At 39.5% G+C, this 25,257-nt stretch overlaps 1 protein-coding gene across 1 annotated transcript; it reads left to right on the top strand.

Annotated features, from left to right (window-relative positions):
• The first annotated feature begins 9 nt into the window (after nucleotides 1-9).
• Nucleotides 10-24,084, top strand: ZRSR2 (zinc finger CCCH-type, RNA binding motif and serine/arginine rich 2). The gene is made up of 11 exons (XM_081565260.1): nucleotides 10-71; nucleotides 462-541; nucleotides 4,305-4,395; nucleotides 9,902-10,010; nucleotides 10,366-10,452; nucleotides 13,376-13,414; nucleotides 14,036-14,154; nucleotides 18,860-19,073; nucleotides 19,990-20,045; nucleotides 20,960-21,069; nucleotides 23,103-24,084. The coding sequence occupies exons 1-11, from the start codon at nucleotides 31-33 to the stop codon at nucleotides 23,588-23,590; spliced, it is 1,434 nt and encodes a 477-aa protein (XP_081421386.1). The 5' UTR covers nucleotides 10-30; the 3' UTR covers nucleotides 23,591-24,084.
• The last annotated feature ends 1,173 nt before the right edge of the window (nucleotides 24,085-25,257 follow it).

Genomic DNA, 25,257 nt, shown 5'->3' with positions numbered 1-25,257 from the left:
GGCTCCTGTGGGCGTGGCGGCGCTGGCAAGATGGCGGCGCCCGAGAATTTGATGTTTCCGGAGAAGCCGAGGTGAGCCGGGTTAGGAGAGATGAGCTGACGAGAAAAGGGGACGGAGCATACCGAGGCTGGGCATGGAAGATGTGCAAGCAGGAAGGAAAGGGGAGCTGGGCCAAGCAGACGAGCCACCGCGGCAGCTCTATCCTTTCCCTGGGCGCGCCTGAATTACCAGTGGGCATCAGTAGGCTCAGGGAGGCGAGAAGGGGAACAGAGAGGGATGGAGAAGACCTGCCGTGTGCGCATGGGATGGCGAGGCGGTTGTAAAGGCATGCTCTGTAATTAAAACACGGGAAGCAAGATTTCACTCTTGGAGTTCCTGTCACTGGGCGCGGAGGAGAAGGGAGCTCAGGCAGCGCTGCAGTTGCGGCCGCTGATGCTGGCGTGTGTGTCTTGTATTTCCAGCCACAAAAAGTACAGGGCCGCCCTGAAGAAGGAGAAACGAAAGAAACGGCGACAGGAACTCGCTCGACTGAGAGACTCTGGTAATGGACTTACTTATCTTGTTTTCTGTGTATGAAATTGCTCCCACGACTCGCGTCCTAACTTGAGGCCCCAGTGACAGAAGGAAGCCAAGTACTGTATCTGATACAGAGTTGTTTGTGGCCACGACCCCTCAAAAAAGTGTTAGACCCATATCAGAAACAATGGTAAAAGTACTTAAGAGGGGGAAGAAGTCATGGTGAATCATCACCCACTGGTTTATAAATATCTAATATTACAGGTGCAGGCATCATGAATTACAGCAGCTAGCACAGCCCTTGCCCATAGTAAGTATTCGGCGAATATTTTTCTTTGCAAAACCAGCAGGATTCGAGGGGTTTAGACATTTTGCAAGTTTTTCTCAAACTACACTAACATTAGAGACCCCTTGTTGATCTTATTTAAATACATACAGATGAAATTAATTATGAAACTTACTTGGTTTTTGGTTTGGCCTCACTGCGTGGCATGTGGGGTGTTAGTTCCCGCACCAGGGATGGACCCCATGTCCCCTGCAGTGGAAATGCGGAGTCTTAACCACTCTACCTGGAGAAGGCAATGGCACCCCACTCCAGTACTCTTGCCTGGAAAATCCCACGGATGGAGAAGCCTGGTAGGCTGCAGTCCATGGGGTCGCTAAGAGTCGGACACGACTGAGCGACTTCACTTTCACTTTTCCCTTTCATGCACTGGAGAAGGAAATGGCAATCCACTCCAGTATTCTTGCCTGGAGAATCCCAGGGACGGCGGAGCCTGGTGGGCTGTCATCTATGGGGTCGCACAGAGTCGGACATGACTGACGCGACTTAGCAGCAGCAACCACTCTACCGCCAGAGAAGTCCCTATATCTACATTTATGTAATGTTAGGGATGATGCGAAACAGATGCTCAGGACATTAATATGGTACAGAGTGGAGTTTGGAATGGTACTACTACTATTGCCCTGTGGTTATTTATCACTTTTTCTTCCTATTAAAATACTGTGGGAACCTTCATCTGTACTGGCGGTGGTGTCATTTGGCCCTCACATGGCAGAATCTAATGTTTGTTTATTAAAGCTACCTGTTTAATGACCTTAGTTGTAAAGTTATATAGTAGTAATAAATGCACATGGAAGCACTGAAATCACACAGGAGTACTGAGTTATAACGGTTGTCATGTACATTAACCAGAATATGCCTAGTAAATTATCCTGGACAATTCTTGAACTCCACGGACCATGGCCTCAAGGAACCAGGATTTTTGGGCCTTGAGAAAATTAGCCATAGAGGTTTTATTTATCATTAGAGTTGCCCAGAAACTGTTTGAGTAGCAATACTTGGGATATTTAGAATGAAAGGAACAGTGAGTGCATTGCCCTGCAGCCTGTATTAGCATCTCGTTTTTAATTCAAAACTGGTCCACTTGAGACAGGGTAAAGCATCAGGGATAAAAGGAGAAACAGGGTAGATTGGTATTATTGATGCCCTTTGTAATTCCCCACCCCCCTTAAAGTTCTCGGTTTGCTTACTATGCTAACCTGTTTTCTTGTAACATGCCCCAACTTTTTTAAAGTCTTTCTCTTTTTCTTTACATACTTCAATTCCAATGTATCACATTGATATTTTTTATTCCCTTTTAACTTTGTAAAGTGCATTTGGAGTGAGCCTCTATGAATAGGCAAGTGGATGTGTCGTTTGGCAGTTTAGTCAGTTGAAGGATGCAGCTCACTGGTCTGTTCATGATTATATATGGTTAATGGCAGAGCCACAATGAAGCACTTGCCTCTGGATGACTGCTCCTGCTTTGGCCTACTCCAACTCATAATTTTTTACTTAGTGGTGCTTCATGAATACTGTGGTCAACCAAACACTGCTGTGGGTTGTAGCACACTTGGATGGCCAAACATTACCCAGAAGACTAGAATATAGAAATATTCTGTAAGAATTGCTCTAGAGTGAATTGGCAAGTGATTGGTAGAAATTTCTGGATTATCAACCTCTCTATTACAGCACCCAATTCTACTTGAAATAACCTGAAATAAGCTGCATTATCAGAAATTAAGGTAACATGAAGGAAAAAAGGAAGCTGGAAAACTGTAGCATGATTCCATATATAGTTACATGTATAATACAGTTAGATACACTTTTGCCCCTTAAACAGCGTGGGTTTTGAACTGCGCAGGTTCACTTATATGTGGATTTTCTTCAGTAGTAAATACTATTGTACTACATTGTCTGCAGTTGGGTGAATCCAAGGATGCAGAACTGCAGATATGGAAGAACTGTGAATGTGGGGGGCTGACTTTAAAATTATACATGGATTTTCAACTGCATGGAGGGCCAGTGCCTGTAACCACCACATTGTTCAGTGGTTCAGTACTGTAGTTATCTAGGACTAGGTAAGCCTTTGGTTAGACCTATACTTAATATGGGCTTCCCAGGTGGCTCAGATAGTAAAGAATCTGCGTGCAGTGTGGGAGACCCAGGTTCGATCCCCGAGTCGGGAAGATCCCTTGAGAAGAGAATGACTACCCACTCCAGTATTCTTGATTGGAGAATTCCATGGACAGAGGAGCCTGTCGGGCTACAGTCCATGGGATTGAAAAGAGTTGGACACGACTGAGTGACTAACACTTTTCACTTTTTTAATACTTAATGTATGTGACAGACAGTATCTTTTTCCTTTTAGCCTGAGATCTTCTGTTATAGTTCCTTAAGATCACTTCAGTTTTCCTCCATTTTTCTCCCCACAAATTTAAATTTTGAGTAGAAGAGAATATACATTTTTATTATATTAGAACTTATTTTCCCATGTTTTATTTTGAAAATAGTCCAACATACAGAAAGTCGAAATGTACAGTAGACATCCATGATGTACAGTAGACATCCATGAACCCTTTGCCTAAGTTTGTCAGTTGTTAACATTTTGCCTTACTTTCTCTATATATAGATAGATAGACACATATGTACAAATTTTTTCTGAACCTTTTGCATGTCAGTTGTATATACATAGCCCTCACCCCTAAATACTTGAGCCTGCATCTCTTAAGAATAAGGCCACAATACTAAACAAATAAAGGAATAGTAATTCAGCAATATGATATACAGACCATATGAAACTTTCCCAGTTCAAGTTTGATTATTTTGAAAAGCTCAAGCCGGTTGTTTTGTGGAATGCCCTGCATTCTAGATTAGTACGTCTTCTCCTGAGTAGCTTCAGGTACACTCTATGGCAAAATACTACACAGCTGATGCTGTATAGCTCTCATTGCATATATCAGGGGGCCTCTCATGTCAAGTTGTTCCACTCCTAGTGATGCAAAGTGTGGTCAAAGTGTTGCCAATCAGATGGCTCCACTGTAATAGATATTTCCCCTTTTGTAATTAGTATTCATCTGTAGGCTGGTATTTTGAGATAGTGTAAATAAATATCCTCTTCCCAACAATTAGTTCCTACAGTGGGATGCAGCAGTGAGGACTTTTCTACTTAAGTCTTTCTACATTTTTCAGTTGCCATTCTTCTATAAAGATGGATGTTCCCTTCCATATCTCACCATTTTAGGGGGTATCAGTTTAATGTGTTAATCTACTACCATTATTGTTCTTTTCAATGTTCACATTGTTCCAATTTGGGTGGTTGGGGCCCTTTATTGTTAGAAAGTTTTAAAAACAGGTTTGTACCATAATTGTAAAGATAAAAAATTGTATATAATTTTTTTCCTGAATTATTGACCAAGGCTTTGTAATACACAGATAGTGTCCTAAAACATTTACATTCCTTCAGGACTCTCACAGAAGGAGGAGGAAGAGGAGACAGTGGCAGATGCTTTTACTGAAGAACAAGAGGAAGAAGAGAGGCTATTGGAGAGAGAGAGGTCAGCACTGATTGAAGCTCTTTCTGCAAGCCCAGTTCTTTTACTTGAATATCCTAAGCCTTCACTAACTAGGACAGGTCTTCTTTACACAATCTTATACAAAATAGATCTTGTAAAATACCCTGGATAAGCTGTTTAAATCTCTAGTTGATGGGCTGAAACAAGATGTTGTCTTTAAAAAAAGTTTTTTCACTTTTTGCTAATTTGTAAATGTTTTTGGGAAGAAAAATCCAGATAATTAGTAAGTGTAAAAAGTGAAAAGACTTCAATAAACTCCACATGCCTAAAGATAGCCACTGTTAAGAAGGTAACTGTAAGAAACTGTAGATGAATATATATATATATTTCTTTCATGGGATGATATTTATACATATTTTTCTATAGATTGCTTTTTTCACTAAGTGTATAGGACATTTACTTCAATGTTGATACAGAGATCTAATCACAGTAGCAACACAGTATCCATTGTATGACTAGCATAATTTATTCTCTATTCATAATTTATAGTTCTCTACCGATGAATGTTGAGTTCTCTAAATGTTGTTTACTGTTAAATCACATTCACTTGCCATGGTACTATTAATTTACTGTCATTTACTATTTGTTATTAATTTACATTCAGGCTTTTTACTATTATTGGAAAAAGTTGCAGCAAGTATCTATGATTATATATCCTTGGTATTGTCCTATTATTTCATTAGAAAAATGCAGAGAGGAAAAGTGCACATAAAATGCACTTTATGCAGGTAGAAAGAGCATCCCGGTTTGCAGTTTGCCACCTTTCCAAGAGTGAATCAAGGTGCCCATCTCTCCATACTGTCACTCACAATAGGCATTATCAATTCTTAAAACTTCTATAGTAAAAAGTTATTTCTCATCATTTCAAATGTACATTTAAAAAAACTTTCATTAGAGTACAGTTGATTTGCAATGTTGCATTACTTTCTTTTGTATAGCAAAGTGAATCAGTTGTAGGTATACTTATATCCACTCCTTTTTTAGGTTCTTTTCCCATGTAGGTCATTACAGAGTATTGAGTCGAGTTCAGATATATACTACTTAATTCGTAGGTTGAGTATCTTTTTATATATTATCTATTTGTAGATTGCTTAAACCTTTCTCTTTGGGGATACATTTTGTTGTTGTTGTTATAGAAGCAGTGTTATTACTTGATTAAGGATATTAATCCTATATCTGTCATGTGTGTGATGTATATTTTTTTCATTTGTCATCTTAACTTGGATTCCAGTGTTAGTTACTTATTTTGATTTCCATGTTGTCAATTTCATCATGATATCTGGCCTTGGTGTCTGACTTCAAAAGGCCTTCCCCAGCACAAGATGACAAAGATATTCTGCTCTTTTTTTCTTTTGGTATTTTTCAAGGAGTAGTGTTTTGTTTTCTGGGCTTTTTAAAAAAGTGGTACACAATAATAGGAATTTGCTTAATGCTACTCAACTGTACACTTAAATGGTAAGTCTTATAATATGTATACTTTGCCACAACAAAAAATAAATAATATTTTAAAGGAAAAAAAACTTGATAGACCCTCTCCAGCTATTTAGTGTGTTCACTGGTAATGTTGCTTCTTTTCTTGTAATTAATTCCTATTACCTACCTAAGCACATAAGTAGGTGGAAATATCAAAATGCTGCGGGGAAAAAAAAGGTAGTAGTGACTGGAAACATGGAGTTGGATTCAGCCAGATCTGCATTCCATTCTTGGCCCTGCTACTTACTAGCTGTGTTCAAGTTGCTTAATCTCTCTAAGCTTCGATTTCCTCACCCTAAATAGGGACATAAACAGGGACTTCCCTGGTGGTCCAGTAGTTAGGACTCCCTGTTTTGGGAACTAAGATCCCACATGCTGTATGGCGTAGCCAAAAAATATAATAATAATAATCATAGTACCTACTACATAGAATTGAGCAGATTGAATGAGATTAATGAGGTGGTAAGTGTATAGTGCTTAACATGGTGTGAGCAGATAGGAGGTGCTATAACAACTCTGGTTGTTCTTATTAGAGATTTCTGTTACGATGAAGATAATATGTATAGCATGAAAGAGGGAAGTCTTTTTTTTTTTTTGCTTCCCCATTTACTTAGGTGCTTCTTTTAAATCACATGCATGTGTCTTTGTGTTCCATTAATATCTGTTTATTCCTGTAAGAGTTGCATAATACTTTACTGTTGAAAAGCAGGATAATCGTATAGCATGAAAGAGGGAAGTCTCTTTTTTTTTTTGCTTCCCCATTTACTTAGGTCCTTCTTTTAAATCACATACATGTGTCTTTGTGTTCCATTAATATCTGTTTATTCCTGTAAGAGTTGCATAGTACTTTACTGTTGAAAAGCAGGATAATTGTATAGCATGAAAGAGGGAAGTCTCTTTTTTTTTTGCTTCCCCATTTACTTAGGTCCTTCTTTTAAATCACATACATGTGTCTTTGTGTTCCATTGATATTTGTTTATTCCTGTAAGAGTTGCATAGTACTTTACTGTTGAAAAGCAGGATAATTATTTGAAAATACTGCACTTCATGAATCAGAGTTCTGCACACTGAAACATCTACATATACCCCATGACATACACAGAAATGCTGAGATATGCAACATGCCAGTCTCTACCATGGCTAAAAGATGGGTTCCTGGAATCTGTAGTTGGAAATGGAATACTTTCTCCCATCGAGTATTTGAAATTGTGGTTGGGTCCCCAGACTAGACATGAAACTTGATTTAACTCCTGATGTCGCTGAAGTAAGCACAGTTTCTCATATTTCATTTTCCTTTTACAAATTCAGTGGGACAATATACAGTCTGGGTTTTAAACACCAAATTGGCTAATAAATTTTTGAAATATAACCTGTCTTTAAGTTGGAAACTTGTGGTATTGGATATCTGAGATACCATTTTAATACAAGATCACTCTTTATAACTGGTGATTTCTAAACATAAACTAGACACTCACTCATTTTTTTTTTAACTCCTTGTCTTCTTTTCTTAAAACCTGTAGCTTTATTTTAAAGACGTGATCACAATATAGTTCTCTTTTGCTTGAGGCAAATTAAGTCTCTGAACTATAAAGAGTAGCAGTCCAAGGATTTACAGCAGGAGATGCCAGGTTTTTGTCCTGCTACAATCCTGCATTTGGCACTTTCAAAATGCATGGAACAGGAAGGGCAATACTTTCTGAAAGTGAAAAGCTGGACGTTACTCACTTATTGGCACCTAAAGGTTCGTGACATTGTACAGGAGACAGGGATCAAGACCATTCCCAAGAAAAAGAAATGCAAAAAAGCAAAATGGCTGTCTGAAGAGGCCTTACAAATAGCTGGGAAAAGAAGAGAAGTGAAAAGCAAAGGAGAAAAGGAAAGATATATTCATTTGAATGCAGAGTTCCAAAGAATAGCAAGGAGAGATAAGAAAGCCTTCCTCAGCAATCAGTGCAAAGAAATAGAGGAAAACAACAGAATAGGAAAGACTAGAGATCTCTTCAAGAAAATTAGAGATACCAAGGGAACATTTCATGTAAAGATGGGCTCAATAAAGGACAGAAATGGTATGGACCTAACAGAAGCAGAAGATATTAAGAAGAGGTGGCAAGAATACACAGAAGAACTATACAAAAAAGATCTTCACGACCCAGATAATCACGATGGTGTGATCACTCACCCAGAGCCAGACATCTTGGAATGTGAAGTCAAGTGGGCCTTAGAAAGCATCACTACAAACAAAGCTATTGGAGGTGATGGAATTCCAGTTGAGCTATTTCAAATCCTGAAAGATGATGCTGTGAAAGTGCTGCACTCAATATGTCAGCAAATATGGAAAACTCAGCAGAGGCCACAGGACTGGAAAAGGTCAGTGTTCATCCCAATCCCAAAGAAAGGCAATGCCAAAGAATAGTCAAACTACCACACAATTGCACTCATCTCACACGCTAGTAAAGTAATGCTCAAAATTCTCCAAGCCAGGCTTCAGGAATACGTGAACTGTGAGCTTCCAGATGTTCAAGCTGGTTTTAGAAAAGGCGGAGGAACCAGAGATCAAATTGCCAACATCAGTTGGATCATCGAAAAAGCAAGAGAGTTCCAGAAAAACATCTATTTCTGCTTTATTGACTGTGCCAAAGCCTTTGACTGTGTGGATCACAATAAACTGTGGAAAATAATGAAAGAGATGGGAATACCAGACCACCTGATCTGCCTCTTGACAAACCTGTATGCAGGTCAGGAAGCAACAGTTAGAACTGGACATGGAACAACAGACTGGTTCCAAATAGGAAAAGGAGTATGTCAAGGCTGCATATTGTCACCCTGCTTATTTAACTTATATGCAGAGTACATCATGAGAAACGTTGGGCTAGATGAAGCACAAGCTGGAATCAAGATTGCTGGGAGAAATATCAATAACCTCAGATATGCGGAGGACACCACCCTTATGGCAGAAAGTGAAGAAGAACTAAAGAGCTTCTTGATGAAAGTAAAAGAGGAGAGTGAAAAAGTTGGCTTAAAGCTCAACATTCAGAAAACAAAGATCATGGCATCCGGTCCCATCACTTCATGGCAAATAGATGGGGAAACAGTGGCTGACTTTTTGGGGGGGCTCCAAAATCACTACAGATGGTGACTGCCACCATGAAATTAAAAGACGCTTACTCCTTGGAAGGAAAGTTATGATCAACCTAGACAGCATATTAAAAAGCAGAAACATTACTTTGTCAACAGAGATCCGTCTAGTCAAGGCTATGGTTTTTCCAGTGGTCATGTATGGATGTCAGAGTTGGACTATAAAGAAAGCTGAGCTCCAAAGTATTGATGCTTTTGAGCTGTGGTGTTGGAGAATACTCTTGAAGAGTCCCTTGGACTGCAAGGAGATCCAACCAGTCCATCCTAAAGGAGATCAATCCTGGGTGTTCATTGGAAGGACTGATGTTGAAGCTGAAACTCCAATATTTTGGCCACCTGATGCAAAGAGCTGACTCATTTGAAAAGACTCTGATGCTGGGAAAGATTGAAGGCGGGAGGACAAAGGGCCGTCAGAGGATGAGATAGCTGGATGGCATCACCGACTTGATGGACATGAGTTTGGGTAAACTCCAGGAGTTGGTGATGGAGAGGGAAGCCTGGCGTGCTGCGGTTCATGGAGTCGCAAAGAGTCGGACACGACTGAGCAACTGAACTGAACTGAACTGAAACATCACTGTCGCCAACCTAAGGAGAAAGCTAGAGTGTCATTGTTTTGTGTAAAGATGTTAAAGTTAGGAAATGTAGAAGTAGTGATTTTACACTGTTTCCCTCTAGGAGGATAGTTGCTAAAATGCAGTGCTTTTCCAAGATCACTACTTGTATATCCTGGTCCTCTTACCTCCACTTAACTGCTTTCTAGAAAATATCTTTCATGATACTTTCATCATTCACAAGATGTCATTTTACTGTCATATATATGTGGATGTATTTGTGGATTAGCGCCCATTCCTTTTATTTGATCACATCATTACATCAATAGGCAAAAATTACATGAGGAATGGTTGTTGCGGGAGCAGAAGGCACAAGAAGAATTCAGAATAAAGAAGGAAAAGGAAGAGGCAGCTAGAAGACGGCAGGAAGAACAAGAGGTATGGTATTAATCAGATAACCAGTTAACTAACTAGTTAACCAAAACGACTCTCAGTAAGAGTTACTTACATACCTTGAAATTTAAAAACCAGATGTTAGGGCTTCCCTGGTGGTCCAGTGGCTAAGACTCTGTGCTCCCAATGCAGGGGGCCTGGGTTTGGTCCTTGGTCAGGAAACTAGATCCTGCGTGCTGCAACTGAGACCTGGTGCAGCCAAATAAAAAAGGGGGAGGGATGTTATTCATTTTACCAGTGTTAACATTTTTCATTTACTTGCCCCATATGCCAAATGTTCTAAAAACGTGAATCTGAAAAAAATTACCTTTCTTCTTTTTATTTCTTTCCCTCTGTAAAGAGAAAGTTAAAGGAAGAATGGGAAGAACAGCAGAGAAAAGAGAGAGAAGAGGAGCAGCAGAAGCTACAGGAGAAGAAAGAAAGAGAGGTGATGCCTGTCACAGGAGGATAAACGCACTGCGTATCCTCTTAGTGGGTGGATGGGGCGGATGATGGGGTGGAGGAATAAGCTATAGGCATATCAGGGTTTGAGCTTGGTTTTTTCTTTAGAAAGAGGTCATGTTTTTAGTTTGGATATACACTAGCATTTTCTTATGATGCTTTTCTCTGGGTGTTTGCTGTGGCAGATGCCTTAAATTAAGGTTTTTTTCCCCAACTCTACCTATCTTACCCTATATACTAGGGATTGGCCAGCTTTTTCTGTAAAGGGCCAGAGTAAATATTTCAGGCTTTATGGTCTGTATGGTCTCTGTTGAAAACATCCAACAGTGCCAGTGTCCCATGAAAGCAACCATAGGTAACATGCAAATAAAGAGTTGTAGCCAAATTCCAATAAAACCTTATTGTCTTATTAATAAAAAGAGGCAGCTGACCCCTGCTTTACACTTTGTACCACTCCACAGCAGACGGTGTTTTTCTGAGGTTTTGTTGTATATGGGTTGACTTAGTGAATACTATTTTTTATAGTTTCCACCTTTGATTCATAAGAGACTTCACTACTTTGGACATGTCAGCAAGAACTAATAGATTGAAAGAAATCAGAAGCTCAAGTATTGAGAGATTAGGAACTATTTTTTGTTATTAAGTTTTGACTTCTTTTCTAACTTGTGCTCTAAAGGCAGTTGTAAGTAACATAGTTGCTCACAGGAAAAAAGAATCTTAGGGTATTTGTATATATCTGTATCTCCTAGGATTGTTTTTAAAGATTGTTTTGGTCTATTTTGCTGCTATTCCTTAACAGTGCATTTATTTCAAAGATATCACAGCTCATCTTTCCTTCACTGATTCATCAGGATGTATCTTTTCTGTGATATTGCTATATTTGAATAGCATAAAATTGGGTAATCACCTGCTTGTGGGAAAAATGCATTTGTTTACATCCTAGTCATAATGGGGTAGACGCAACCTTTGTTTCTTGTGTCTCAGGCCATCAGTTAATTCCAGTTTTAAACACCCTTACTTGAGTACTGCTTTCCAGATGAGGCAAGATCATGCTAGGTTTTTAGGGGACAGGAAAATTGTTTGGAGCTTGTCATATTTTTTTTTTTAGAGAGAGAGAATAATAAATTTCTATTTTAACAGTGGAATGTTTTTCAATTGAGGTCTTTCTGGCACCAGATAAAAGCTAAAGTTTTTGTTTCGAAGGAAATCTGGTGAGACATAAGGAGAAGCGGGCAAAATGAAGTCAATTCTAAGCATATATAAAAGGATCTGCATTCTCAGTTTCTGCTGTGAGCTAGATAGATGCTTCTCTGGGATTGGAGATAGTTCAGTTCAGTCGCTCAGTCGTGTCCGACTCTTTGCGACCCTATGAATTGCAGCACGCCAGGCCTCCCTGTCCATCACCAACCCCCGGAGTTTACCCAAACCCATGTCCATCGAGTCGGTGATACCATCCAACCATAGGGCAGCTACAAAGATCTGTATTCATTGCGTTCGGTTTCTTGATGGGGAAACTGAATGATAAGTAACCAAAAAGATCATTTTAGGTGCTTTAAGGTAATGGTATGTGGTATAAAGAAAGAAAGCAGGTCACGTGACAGACAGCAGTAGGAAACTATGTCTTTCAATTGATTGCCTGTCAAGGAAGACTGCTCTGAGGAGGTGCCGATGTGTGAACTGACAGCTGAGTGTAGAGATCTTAGGGAGAAGGGTTCCAGGCAGAGGCAGGGAGGTCTGAGCCTGCAGCTGAAAGGAGGTCAGGGTGCCTAAATCCTAGAGACCAAAAAGAGGAGAGCAGCAGGGGTGGGCCCAAGTTCAGGAGGGTAGGCAGGGTCATTCATGTAAGGCCTCCTGGGTGGGAAGGAGTTTGGATTTTACCTGAAGTGTCATGGGAAGCCATTAAAGGGTTTTGAGGCAGGGACTGACTTCATTTAATTTATATCTTTACATTTAACAGATCGTTCTAACTTTTGTATAAAGAATAGCGGGTGGCGGTTGGGAGTGATGACCAAGGAGGCAAGAGTAGAACTGTGGTGACCAGTTAGAAGGCTGCTGCTCCAAACAGTACATGATGGTGGTTTGGATGACAGTTGATGCTTAATACAGAGAAGTACACAGATTTGTAATGAGTCATGGCAGTTAGCAGAACTCTAGCTGGTAGGCTGAATGGGCAGGAAGGGGAAAGGAGGAGAAGAGAATTCAAGCCATACGTTTTTAATTTGAGCATGTAGGCACATGGCAGCTCTGTTTTCTGAGATGAGGCATTTAGATGGGTGAGGGGTAGGGAAGAGTAGAGTTCCATTTTGAGCACATTAAGTTACTAAGGACCCTTACCTGGCCAGATAGTTAATCAAATAAGCAGCTAGACATATGAGTCTTCTATGTATTGCTTTAAGGAGCTAGGGAAAAGTCTGTCAAACATAATTTAAAGCTTATTTAAATGCCAAGGAGGTAAAATTTTACTGGCATAGTACAGAACTGTGATACTGCCTTATCAGAAAGTTTGAGATTTTTCATTAATCCCAGTTCCTCCTGTTCATATCATAATGTAGCATCTGTTAAGTGTTTGTGATGTTTCAGCTACCATTGTCTTTTATGATATTCACTAGTACCTCACCTTAAAAACTAGAATATATGTTCAAATATACTAAATATTACTCTTACTGAAACTATTAGACTATGTTTTGAAATGTTAGCTGTTTAATGTCCTAGTTGAATGAAGATTCTCAGCTATATGTCTTTTGAAAGCTTTTCAGAAGATGGTGCTATAGAAAGCAAATTACAACCTGAAGCCTTTTGTGTGATGGGTTTTTTAAAATTGTTATACATGAGATTCTTAACCAGATAAACCAGATATGACTTACCTGACTTCGAGGTTTTCATTAGTCCTATGTTTGCACCATTTGTAGGAAGCTGTGCAGAAGATGCTGGAGCAGGCTGAAAATGAGGTATTTTCAAAACCTTTCATTAACAATTTTAGGCAAATGAACATTTCTTTAAAAACAGTACTTCCAAAAAAAAAAAAAAAAACAGTACTTCCAGTAATGTTAATTTTGTGGTAAGTTACTTAGATCCTGTCTGAATGTGGGATTCACATCTGAGGCTCTGTGATTTGTACAACAGCAACAACAAAAGTGAATTGATGAACAAAAGCAAAAATCACCCCTGTGGACTGGACTTGTTTATAGTCCTTAAAGAATGTATAATCAGCCTCACACATTTTTACACCCAGATGGATGTTTTAACTTGATTCAGAGTAAATCAAGGGATAGTTCCCTAACAAGTCCTTTGACTCTTTTCAGAATCGATGGACAGAAGGGAAACCTTGGTGACTGCTCCTGGTAGCCAAGGCAATGCCTGATGCTGGACAGTGCCCAGGAGCCAGGAGAGACACAAAGCCCCTATCTCATGACAGTTGTTTGTAGAGTCTCGATTGTGTGGCACAACTTAAATGTGTATATTTTTACAGGAATCTGTTTTTATTTTTGACCAAAATATTTGAATACCTTTTAAACATTTAATTCTTTGTAGATTTTTACATCAAATAAAGTCACGGTTATTTTCAACAGTTGGAAAATGGTGCCATATGGCAAAACCCAGAACCACCCACGGAATTAAGAGTAATGGAGAAAGATCGAGCTAATTGTCCATTCTACAGTAAAACGGGAGCGTGCAGATTCGGAGATAGGTAACCAATTTTGTTTTATTGTGTCAGAGTTAAGTGACTCAAAACATTAAGGTTTCCGAGTTCCCTTTTGGGGAGCGGCACGGGCTGGAGTTTGAAATGTTCACGTTCAGTCAGGCCTCTGCTATGTTCTTGCTGCTGCTCTAGTTCCCCAAGCTGAGTATCCCCTGCTCCCCGACACCCCCCTCCCCGCCCACCCTGGATGGGTTAGTCCAGTTCCCTGGCAGGGCTTCCTTTTCATTCCTCCCACAGCTGTCTGAGGACCTTTCACTTTTGTTTTCTTCCTGCGCTTGTGTTGGGTGAGCTGGGATGAGGAAATCTATTTCAAAAGACTGGAGCAGCCTGGCTTTATTTTTTGAATGGCAAACGCTGTGCACGAAGGAGGCTTTAAAAACTGGCATGCCCAAAGGGATGTCTGTGCAAGACAGGATCTGAGTGAGTAGAGAAAAATTCTAGTGCACATTCTCAGTCTGCTCTGATTGAGGAACAGATGCAGGGTTCAGCATCTGGCTTTAGTGGCTATAATGGTGAGAAAGTTACTTAAGCCCTTTGTGCCTTAGATTCCTCATCTGTAAAATGGAGATTAAAAGTAGTACCCCCCCCCCCGCCCCAAGGCAGTTGTGAGGCTGAAATGAGTGAATTCAGGGAAAGCAGGTCAAATGCGGCAGGCCCATGACAAGCGCTGAGTGTTTGCTGATAATTTCTTTTTGTTACTGTTGCCATTATTCTCTGAGACCCTCTGGTTCCCTGCCTCTTTTGGATCAATGATTTTAAAACAGGACGTTCACGTAGAAAACTAAGTGTTGATGTTTTGATTCATTTAGCAAATATTTAAATATCAACTGTATGGCAGGCAATGGTGATTTTTATAATTTGGCTTATTTATGAATGAACAACTTAAAGTGGATAAATAATTCATAATGGTGAATAAATCCATCTGAGGCAAAATCTAATTATTTTCATTCTGCAGAAGAAAAATCTGATTATATCTTAGTGTCCTATTCATCATAAAAAGGGATATGAATTGGCAAATTCATATATATTTAATGAGAAACTGTATGTTGTCTCTCATGTTTATTTTATTCATAAAATTATACATCCTGTGAGTTTGATTTCCTTCTTTGAAAATATGAACCTTCCCTAGCTTTCTTTTTCTTTTTAAATTTAAGCCATCACATCATTTTACATTTTTAAGAACAGTGGTTCTCAACTCTGGATTCCGACTAGAATCATCTCGAAAGCTTGAAAAAAATTACGACTTATCTCAAATTGAGTAAATCAGAGTTTTTGCGACTTTGGCACCCTAATTTTTGAAATGTGCTCAGGTATTTGTAATGTGCCGCAGGATTGAGAGTCACTGATGTAGGATCTGTGACTCCTTTTATGTTTTATAGTTGGGATGCTATATGCCCATAATATCTGTGAAAGTATTCACAGAAACCGGTCAATAGTGAAAGCCTCCTCTTGAAGAACTGGGCTCCTTTTCCTCCTCTTGAGGAAAAGGAAGAGAGAAAGACTTTATCCCCCTTCGTATCCTTAGAAGTGTTTCCCAAATGTATGTTTAATTTCATCAAAATGGTAATGATTGATGTAAAACATCCCCCACCAAAGAAAAAAATGTACAGTGAATTACCTTTGAAAGACAACTGAGACTCAATATGAGCTCACATTTGCATTGGCAGTGGGGGTGGGGGGTGGGTGGGTATTGAACCAAATTGTATGTAAAGTTTCCAAGCTGCAGAATTCCTCATTTATGATAGATCTCTAACATTTCCTTAAATGTGAAGGCTTGCAGTCATCGGATTCTGGATTCTTCTTCTGTTGGGCATAAGTGAGAGAAGGCAAGATGTCCTAAATGGTTTCAGGAAATTGGTTGACAGGACTTGTGAAAAGGGGAATAGACTGTCAGGCTCTCAAAACTCAGCCCTGAGAGCCATTTCAAGGAAATATTGACAGTAGTCAGATTAGTTTGTGAAGATTTCTTAGTATTTTCATAGGCATGTGACATTTCACCATCACAACTATCAAAAAAAGTATGAGATTGATTTGGATATTTTCATCACTCAGGTGATGAGTTGTGAAATAAGATTCCATGAAACTAGCAGTTACAAAATCCAGTACCGTCCCTTCAAACGAAGATGCTGCTTCCCTTTCACAGAGAGCCCCAGTGACTTGCTCAAGATCATACAACTGTCCTTCTCTGTTAAGATCTGTCACATCAGCACACACTCACATAACCTAAGCATCTCTTTGGTCGCTTTGTTTTTGTAATTAGTATAGAATTCAATCTAGAACCTTTCTGGAGTTGATTTTTCTTAGAGTCACAGCTTGGAGGGGAGCTCAGGTTTTTTATTTTGGTCCTTAAAGAACATAATCACTGATGAAAAGTAAAATTCATCGACCAGAGTAGTTATTTATACCTCACTTGTTTCCAGAAGTGATTTAAAGAAGGCTCATAGTCTACTACACTGTTTAATAAAACAAATAGAAAGCAAGAAAAGGAGAAGTGCATTACTGTGAATGTACAGTACATTTGACTTTGGAGTTGTATGCATCCCACGCAGCAATGAGCTTTGTAGTTCTTACGAAAAAGGAAATGAGTGGGATCTCTGGAATAACAGATTTTCTAGGCATCAGAGTCTAAATGTTTTCCCATAGAATACTGTATAAAGATACTGAGTAGGAAGGTGGACAGTAACTTTCATGGATATTTTATTAACAGTTGCACATGTAATTTTCATGAGAGTATTTCTCACAAAGACCTTCAGTAAATAATCACAGCCTAACTTTAGCGTGTAACTTCATTCTATAAAGAACAAAGGTAGTGAGTACCTGGAGTTCTCCCCTGAGAAGAGAAAAAGAGGCACAGTCAGTTCTACCTGAGGGGGCATTTGGAGACTCATGCCATTTATTGGCTGACCTTCCAGTTAAGGTAATGTCTAACTACCTGATTTTGTGGCAATCTTACTTGGTTCAAGGATCTGAGTAATGGGTAGATAGCATGGCCTAAACCAGGAGTCCCCAGACATGACTGACATTAAGGACCAGGTGTAGAGTAACTTTGAAAACATGGGTTCCCCACTCTTTGAGGTCTGAACAGATTGGTCTAGGGCAGGACCTAAGAAATCTCAGCTCTTCCCAGGTGATTCTAAGAATCACACGGGTTTGGGTACCACAGCTTTAGACTGCCTTCCCAAGTATCCCTTGTCTTAGCTGAATTTTCAGTATAAACTGTAGGGCTGGCCTTAAATATACTCAGACTATGTGGACTATCTCCAGGCCAAGTGGGATTTTTCCCTAGATGGGGACTTTGGCACTATTCCAAAACTCATAAATGTTCATTTGACATCCTGGGTACTAGAGCCCAGTTCATTCAGATATAAGAATCCCATGAGGATTTTAACCTTGTTAAATTGGTTTCTCATTTAATTCTGTATGTGCTTCATACTTGTAAAATTCTGGTTCTGCTAACACTGCCAACCAGGTTGAATCCTTGTTCTTTTTTCATTGGGCACTTGTCCTTGGGAAGATGGATCTCATTACTAGGTCTTTGGCTGAAAAATCTAGGAGAGTCCTTTGAAAACTAGAAAATTTCACATTAATGAGCACTGATTGCACATTTCTGAGTTGGGCATGGTATGTGCAAGGCATTCTGTGTGCATTGTCTCAGCCAGGTGTACAGATGTATGTTACAGACAGTGGAAAGTAAACATGAGTTAAACATTCATTTCAGGGCCATTGTTATTTTTTCTAACACTTGCTTTGTTCTTCAACTTTTTTTTCTTCAAGAGTTCTTGGGATTTTTTTTTCTAAAAATTTTGTTGTAATTTTTAAGCTAGAAATTTAATCAGGAAAATTTGATGATTTGAAATCTTAAACTTTTTTTTCCCCTCTTCATTTTATTTGAGGAGAAAGAAGTAAATAAGAAAGTAAACTCATATGAAAGATTTTTTTTGTAAAAAATTACTCAGTTACAACCTGGTCTAGTTTAAACTGTGGAAAGAAAATTGTTCTTCACAATGGTCAACCTCCTTCATTAAAGAGAAATTCCTTAACCTTTAGCACATCATATAAGCAGCGGACTGTTGATTAGCTCAGATCTCTGGGATCTTCTCTCCCCAGCCATGTAACTTGTGTGCTTTTCTAGGCCTCACTTTCCTTCTTTCAAAGTGGAGAAAATACTAGCCCTGGCTGTCATAACAGGTTGCAAGGATCAGAGGAAAGAATATAAAAATGCCATGAAAAGTATGAAGTACATTCCATTTAGCTAAAACTCTCAGAATACTCTTCTCTAAGTGTTGGGTTTGTTGGTGACTGTATGGAGTCAGGATTGCACTGTTCTCACGTTGTCCTGAGTCCCACGCATGGTGTCTCTGTGCCTGCCATCACTGTCTGTCATGCCCACGCAGCTCCTCTTTCAATGTGCTTCCATGTGTGTAAGGCTTTCTGAATTTCAGTAAAAGGCAGCTAAAATGACTCCTGAACTTGGAAATAATTCCCAACTGTACATTTTAATGAGATCCAATATATCGGTCACCTGTAGAACAGTTTTGTTAAGTGTTGATATTTAAAGTCTGAATGAGGTTTGTCGTCTTACAGTTCAGTCAAAACAGCTAATTTGCTCGAGTTTTTATCTCTCAGTTTAATGCAGGTATCTTATGTGTAATTTCTCACCATTGGACTGCTGAAGTTTTTCCTTCATATGCAGGTGTTCACGTAAACACAATTTCCCGACATCGAGTCCCACCCTTCTTATTAAAAGCATGTTTACAACGTTTGGGATGGAGCAGTGCAGAAGGGATGACTATGACCCCGATGCAAGCCTGGAGTACAGTGAAGAGGAAACCTACCAGCAGTTCTTGGACTTTTATGACGACGTGCTCCCTGAGTTCAAGAACGTGGGAAAAGTGATCCAGTTTAAGGTGGGCACGAGCAGTGCACGTGAAGGAGGGACTGGTTTGCCTCCCTCTGAAGTGCTAGGTGGGATGGGAAAGTGAGGGCACAGGCTCCGCCTGTATGTTATGTCCATGCATTTTATATATATATATATGTATATATTTTATGGCACACATATCTGTGTATATGCCTGTCTGTCTATATGTATGGGCTTCCCAAGTGGTGCTAATGGTAAAGAACCTGCCTGTCAATGCAGGAGACATAAGAGATGTGGGTTCAATCCCTGGGTCAAGAAGATCCCCTGGAGAAGGAAATGGCAACCCACACCAGTATTCTTGCCTGGAGAATCCCATGGACAGGGGAGCCTGGCGGCCTACAGTCCATAGGGTCGCACAGAGTCGGACAGACTGAAGCGGCTTAGCGTGCATGCACATGTAGATGTGTTCTGTGGGTATTGGGTCTGTGTGTATTTTGAACGTGAAGGATTTGCCCAACCTCTGGAGAGTGCTGACACATATGATGGAGGAAGGAGAACAGGATGGAAGGGCTTCAACTGGGTCTTTCATGTTTTACGTATTTAAACATGCTCAGTCAAAAATGTGAAATGTTAGTATTAAATCTGGGTGATGTATATAGGGGCTAATTATTAGTCTCTGTATTTTTTTTTCTTTTTCTTTTAAGTAGTCTATTTTTATGCATGTGTGAAACATTTCATATCTTTGAACAAAAAAAGGATCAGGTAATTGCCTGCAACACTGCCATGTGCTGAAGTATGCCTTAAATAGATGTGAGCATGGGGTAGTATCTTAATTTTGAAATTTTTGATTGATAACACCTTATGGTAATGTTGGCCTGGACAGAAGTACATATGATGACTGGAGGGCTTCTTTTCCTTAGGTTTTTGTCTTTTTTTTTGTAAATCAGTTCTTCATTGCTCCTTAGGTCAGCTGCAACTTGGAACCTCATCTGAGGGGCAATGTGTATGTTCAGTATCAATCGTAAGTATTCTGAACATAAACATCTTCACATTTTGTCACAGTACAGTGTTGTGACTTACATTGACATGTGGGATTTTTTTCCCCTTTCTATATAGCTTTCATATGCATGGGTTTTTTTTTTTTGGCCGCACTGGGGGGCATGCAGGATCTTAGTTCCCTAACCAGGGATCGAGCTCGGCCCCGTGCATCGGAAGCTCAGAGTCTTTAAACCACTGGACTACCAGGGAAGTCCCTGCATGGTATTTTTAAAAGTGTAAATATTAGGAGCTGATCTAGAAATATGGAAAGGATTAGAAAATTATATATTTGTATTTCATTCTTTGTATACTTAGAGTTTTTAATCTTTTGCAATATAGTGAATTTTTTACTTATATAATTTTAATAATTAAAACACAAACTGAAAAGGGATAACTAGAATAGAGAACAGAAAAGTATAAATCCAAAGAGCGAGAAATTAAAGCCCCAAATAATTTCAGTGTGCATTTTGCCTGCTAAGAGAGCAGTCAGTATGTCATTTCTGCTCGTCATGCTGTTTGCCTGCGCGGCGCCATGGCTAAGGTAAATTAACCATTGTAATAGGAAGGACAGCGATCTGAGCTGAGAAAGAACAGGCGCTGACAGTGGAAAACACTTCTGCATTTTTAATGGTCCAGTCTTTTGGTTTAAGAAGCTTTGACTCAAGCTGATTTCCTTGCATCAGAATCTCTGAGAGGTTAGTTAAAAAAGAAAAAATGTTTCTGAATAAATTGTGAGCTTCAGGAGCTTAAATGCTGTAATGAAGACTCCCTAGGTAGCACAGAAGCAGTGAGCTTGGTGGCCCTCTGGTAAACAAACACAAGAGTTAGTTAAAAATAGGATTAATCTACATATTAGAAAGTTACTCTAAAGTACATCCTTTAATTTGTGGTTTAAAGGGAAGAAGAATGCCAAGCAGCCCTTTCTCTGTTTAATGGACGGTGGTACGCAGGACGACAGCTTCAGTGTGAATTCTGCCCAGTGACCCGATGGAAAATGGCAATTTGTGGTAAATACAACATGATTTTTCCCCCCAACTGTTCCACTGTCATATAAAGTGATATTCTTGTGGGGAGAGGGGAAAACAACCTTTTAAAGGAGTGAAGCATAGCTTTCGCCTCATCTGGTAGATGAACAGAGATCCCTATATAAAGGACATCACATTTTAGACTGTAACCGACCTTGTGGGTCACTTGATGGATGCAGTGACTGGGGTCACAGTGTACAGGTGACAAGGTCAGTGCTCAAAATCCTAGGCTCTGCAGGAAGCCCGAGAAGTTGTGTCTGTTTTCTATTCATTGGCTCCTCACTTGAGCTATGTTTTTTCCCCCCATCTTTATCCCTAATGAACCCTGTCATCTTTGCCACCTAAAACATTACCTGTAACACTTCCTGCCTTATTGAAATACAATAGCTTTTGTGCCTTAGAGATTGATTATAGCTTTGGAACCTGGTCAGGGCACATTCAGTCAGACTGACTCATCAGATAGTGGCTGCCGAATCAGGAAATGAGTCAGCCTTTGAGTAGCTGGCAATTTTGAAGGGGTCATTCTGTTGTGATTTCTATCAAATAGGCTTAGCCAAACCATTTATTTAAGTGCCCCGGAAGCTATGCGGGAGCTGCTAGTGCCTTCAGGGGCCACTTCCCTTACCCTTTGCTTCACTTCGCTTTATACTCGCTTGCTTAAAACCTCCTATTTCAAAATCTGTAATTTATGAAGTCTGAATCTTTGGCAACCTGGTCTTAATAGATGCTGTCACTTAAAAATCCTGTGAAGTGGCGGGGGCGGGGTTGGGGGAGAAGGAATTTAGAATTCCTTGCTTTGGCAAGCCAGAAGAACCATTATGCCTTAAAGACTTTGGGACTGAAAGAGATGGCTCTGTTTTCTTCATGAAGGCAGTTACTTTTGTCAGTTCCTGGGAATCCAGTGTGATTTCAGTGAGGTGCTTCTGAGTGTGACTAGTAACTACTGAGCATTTTTTGTGTCTTTATTATTGGATTATTGGCCACTGTATATCATCTTTGGAGAGATGTCTGTTCAAATACTTTGCCCATTTTTCTTTTGCCTTTTTATTATTGAGTTGTAAGAGTTCTTTGATATATTCTACAGACAGGTCCCTTATTGGAGATATGATTTGCAAATATTTTCTCCCATTATATAGATTGTCATTTCACTTTGATGGTGTCCTTTGAAGCACAAAAGTTTTTAATTTTGATGATGCGCAATTCATCTATTTTTTCTGTTTTTTTTCTTGTGCTTTGGTATCATATCTAAGAATCCACATCAGCTCATGCCATGAAGATTTACTTGTATGTTTTCTTCCAAGAATGTATAGTTCCATAGCTTACATTTAGGACTCTGACCCATTTTGACTTTTTGTATATAGTGTGTGGTGTACAGGTATTTCATGTCTTAACTCTTTTACATATTTAGATAATTTACTGCTTTTTCAAAAAAGTTTGAAAATCCTCAAAGGATCTCTAAACTGTACAAGTAGATTTCACTGTTGACAAAAATCTTTCATATTAAAAGCACCTGGTAAACTTAAAGCATTAGGCCAGTGTTTATCATCTTCTTGAAATGTTAAGAAAGTACAGGATCCTCTGCTTACAACATGCTCTTTATTTTAGCCAGTGGTTCTGTCCTCCCACCACCGTGCCCTCAAAGCATGCTGCCACCAGGACTGCCGACCAGGGCTGGTTCTTCAGTGTTAGTTAGGGATCTACATTGTCAGTCAGCAGGATGGTAAAACAATAGAAAAAATAATAAATAATATGGTTGCCATTGGTTGGGTTGCACTCCACACCATAACCCAGTAGGGGAATGGGACATTCTGGTTAATTAAAAGTTCTGATCTATTCCTTTTCACAGTGCCTTTTTGTTAGAGCATTGAATATTTTTGAAATTCAGGGAACCCAAACTGTGAGGTCAAAGTATGTAAGGAGAAACTAGGCCTATCACAAGTGAACATCAGAAATGTACCTTGTGAAAAGGATGTAATGCCAGCAGTAAATGCCATTTCCTCACTGTGCCATTGCAGGTTTATTTGAAATACAGCAGTGTCCCAGAGGGAAACACTGCAACTTCCTTCATGTGTTCAGAAATCCCAACAATGAGTTTTGGGAAGCGAATCGAGACATCTACCTATCTCCAGATCGGACTGGCTCCTCCTTTGGGAAGAGCTCAGAGAGGAGGGCGAGGCTGGGCCTTCACGACGACTACTACAGCAGGCCGAGGAGGAGGCGAAGGAGGAGCCCTGGGCCGGCACACTCCTACAGGAGGAACGGGGAGGCCGCCCGGAAGAGGAGGAGTAGTCACGGGGCCAAGAAATCTCACAAACACAGGTCCAGAAGCCGGGGAAGGCACAGTTCCCGAAGCAGAGGAAGAAAAAGGGACCGCAGCCGCGGACGCGGCAGCCGGAGCCACAGCCGCAGGAGCCGCAGCCAGAGCTCCTCCAGGTCCAGGAGCCGTGGCAGGAGGCGGTCAGGGAGCAGAGACCGAACTCTTCAGAGCCCGAAATCCAAATAAACTTACTGTGTTTTTCAGTGATTGTACACCCTATTTATTATGGCGGCTGCATACTTGGATGGAGGGCTCTCAGCTCATGCGGCTTAGCAAGTATAGCAAAACCGTATGTAGACTGGAACCCTGTTTTAAAATATTTTTATTCTCTGATAATCACAGTGTGTTTAGTATAGAGAACCTAGAAAACATAAAATGTATACAGCACAAAAATTACTTATAATCCTGACCCTTAAAGATAACCAATTAACACTGAAGCGTTACTTTAAGTCTTTTTTTCTGAGTATATGAATGTGTATACATTTTTTTTACACAAAGATCATCGCTGTAGTTGAAATGTTTTTTTCACACCAAACATTGTCCTATTTCATCAAGCCCTAGTCTGTTAGTTTTACTCACTGCATAGTGTGGATCTATCAGTTTATTAAGCCATATCCCGATTGTTGGATTTTTAAGTTATTTTAAATTTTGCACTATTAAAGAATCCCGTGCTATATAAAGTCCTGTGGTGGATTTTCTTACTTTCACCCATTTCTGATCATTGCCTTAGTATAAATTATATCAAGAGAAACTATTTCCAAATTGCCATCCATAAAGACTACAAAAGATTTTACACTGTCAACAATAAATTTTGCTGTTCCTATGCCAAATTACTTTAATCTTTGCCAGTTTGGAACATTTTTGGTTTACTTATCTCTATACATATAAGCTAAGCCAAACACTTTCTGTATTTAATGGGCATTCAGTTTGGTTGTTTGCCCCATATTGTTGGATTTTTTACATGTTAATAGCTGAACAGCTTTTTACTTTAAAATTCACTTTCTTAAAGTACTAAAGAGTTAGTTGTTTCCCCTCCATCCTCCCCCATAGTTTTCCATAGGGCGTTCATCTTTTTTGTGTTGTGTTAGAGAGTTCATTGCTGAATATGCCAGATGCTAAAGCAATTCTGGTTTAAAAAAAAAAAAACGCTCAGAGAAACTTGTTAAAAAAAATCATTAGCGAATTCCCTGGTGGTCCAGTGGTTAGGACCCCTAGCTCTCACAGCCAAGGCTTCGATTCCCTGGTTGGGAAACTAAAATCGCACAAATTGTGCAGCACAGCCAAGGAAAAAAGAAAAATTGATTTGTTCCAGAATATAAATGCCTGTACCCTAAAAAATGATTGAAACATTTCTGTCTAAGTATCTATTGAATTCACTAATACTGAACAGTTCTCACTAAATTCAAAATTTTTCAATCCTTTGCTAAATACAGATGAGATAATAAAATGTGGCATTCAAAGCTGAACATTCATTTTAATAGATCAAGGAGGGAAAAACAAGATGAACATCAGCTTGTTCTCAAGGTAATTGACTTTTCCCTCAAGTGTTAATGGGTAGCGTGAGAGGGATGGAAGGAAGTAGTTTTTAGACCACTGACTGGGTGATTACTCTGTTAAATATCCATCAGTCTTTTGTGTATTCCTTTGAATTTAAACTTGTATTTTTTTAAACTTACCATTTGATTACTATTTATGATTCAAAAATTGCAACTCTACATTGCCATAGGCCTGTTTTCAGTGAAGAGATACCTGCATTGTTAGAGGCTCTTTAAATCTACACATATATTTTTTAAATTGCACACATCTTTTATTTTTAGCAGACTAGCAACTTCGTTTGATATGGTAGTTGTTTC

Source organism: Giraffa tippelskirchi, chromosome X (assembly GCF_054371585.1).
Source record: "Giraffa tippelskirchi isolate mGirTip1 chromosome X, T2T-mGirTip1v1.2.pri, whole genome shotgun sequence".
NCBI lineage: Eukaryota > Metazoa > Chordata > Mammalia > Artiodactyla > Giraffidae > Giraffa > Giraffa tippelskirchi.
Note: the sequence above shows the minus strand (reverse complement) of the source record. Positions and strands in the feature narration are given on the sequence as shown.

Coding starts and splice junctions, on each gene's coding strand:
- ZRSR2 (XM_081565260.1), top strand. CDS start 31: ATGGCGGCGCCCGAGAATTTGATGTTTCCGGAGAAGCCGAG. Junction 14,155..18,859: donor GCGTGCAGATTCGGAGATAG/GTAACCAATTTT, acceptor CTTCATATGCAG/GTGTTCACGTAAACACAATT. Junction 20,046..20,959: donor GTGTATGTTCAGTATCAATC/GTAAGTATTCTG, acceptor TGTGGTTTAAAG/GGAAGAAGAATGCCAAGCAG.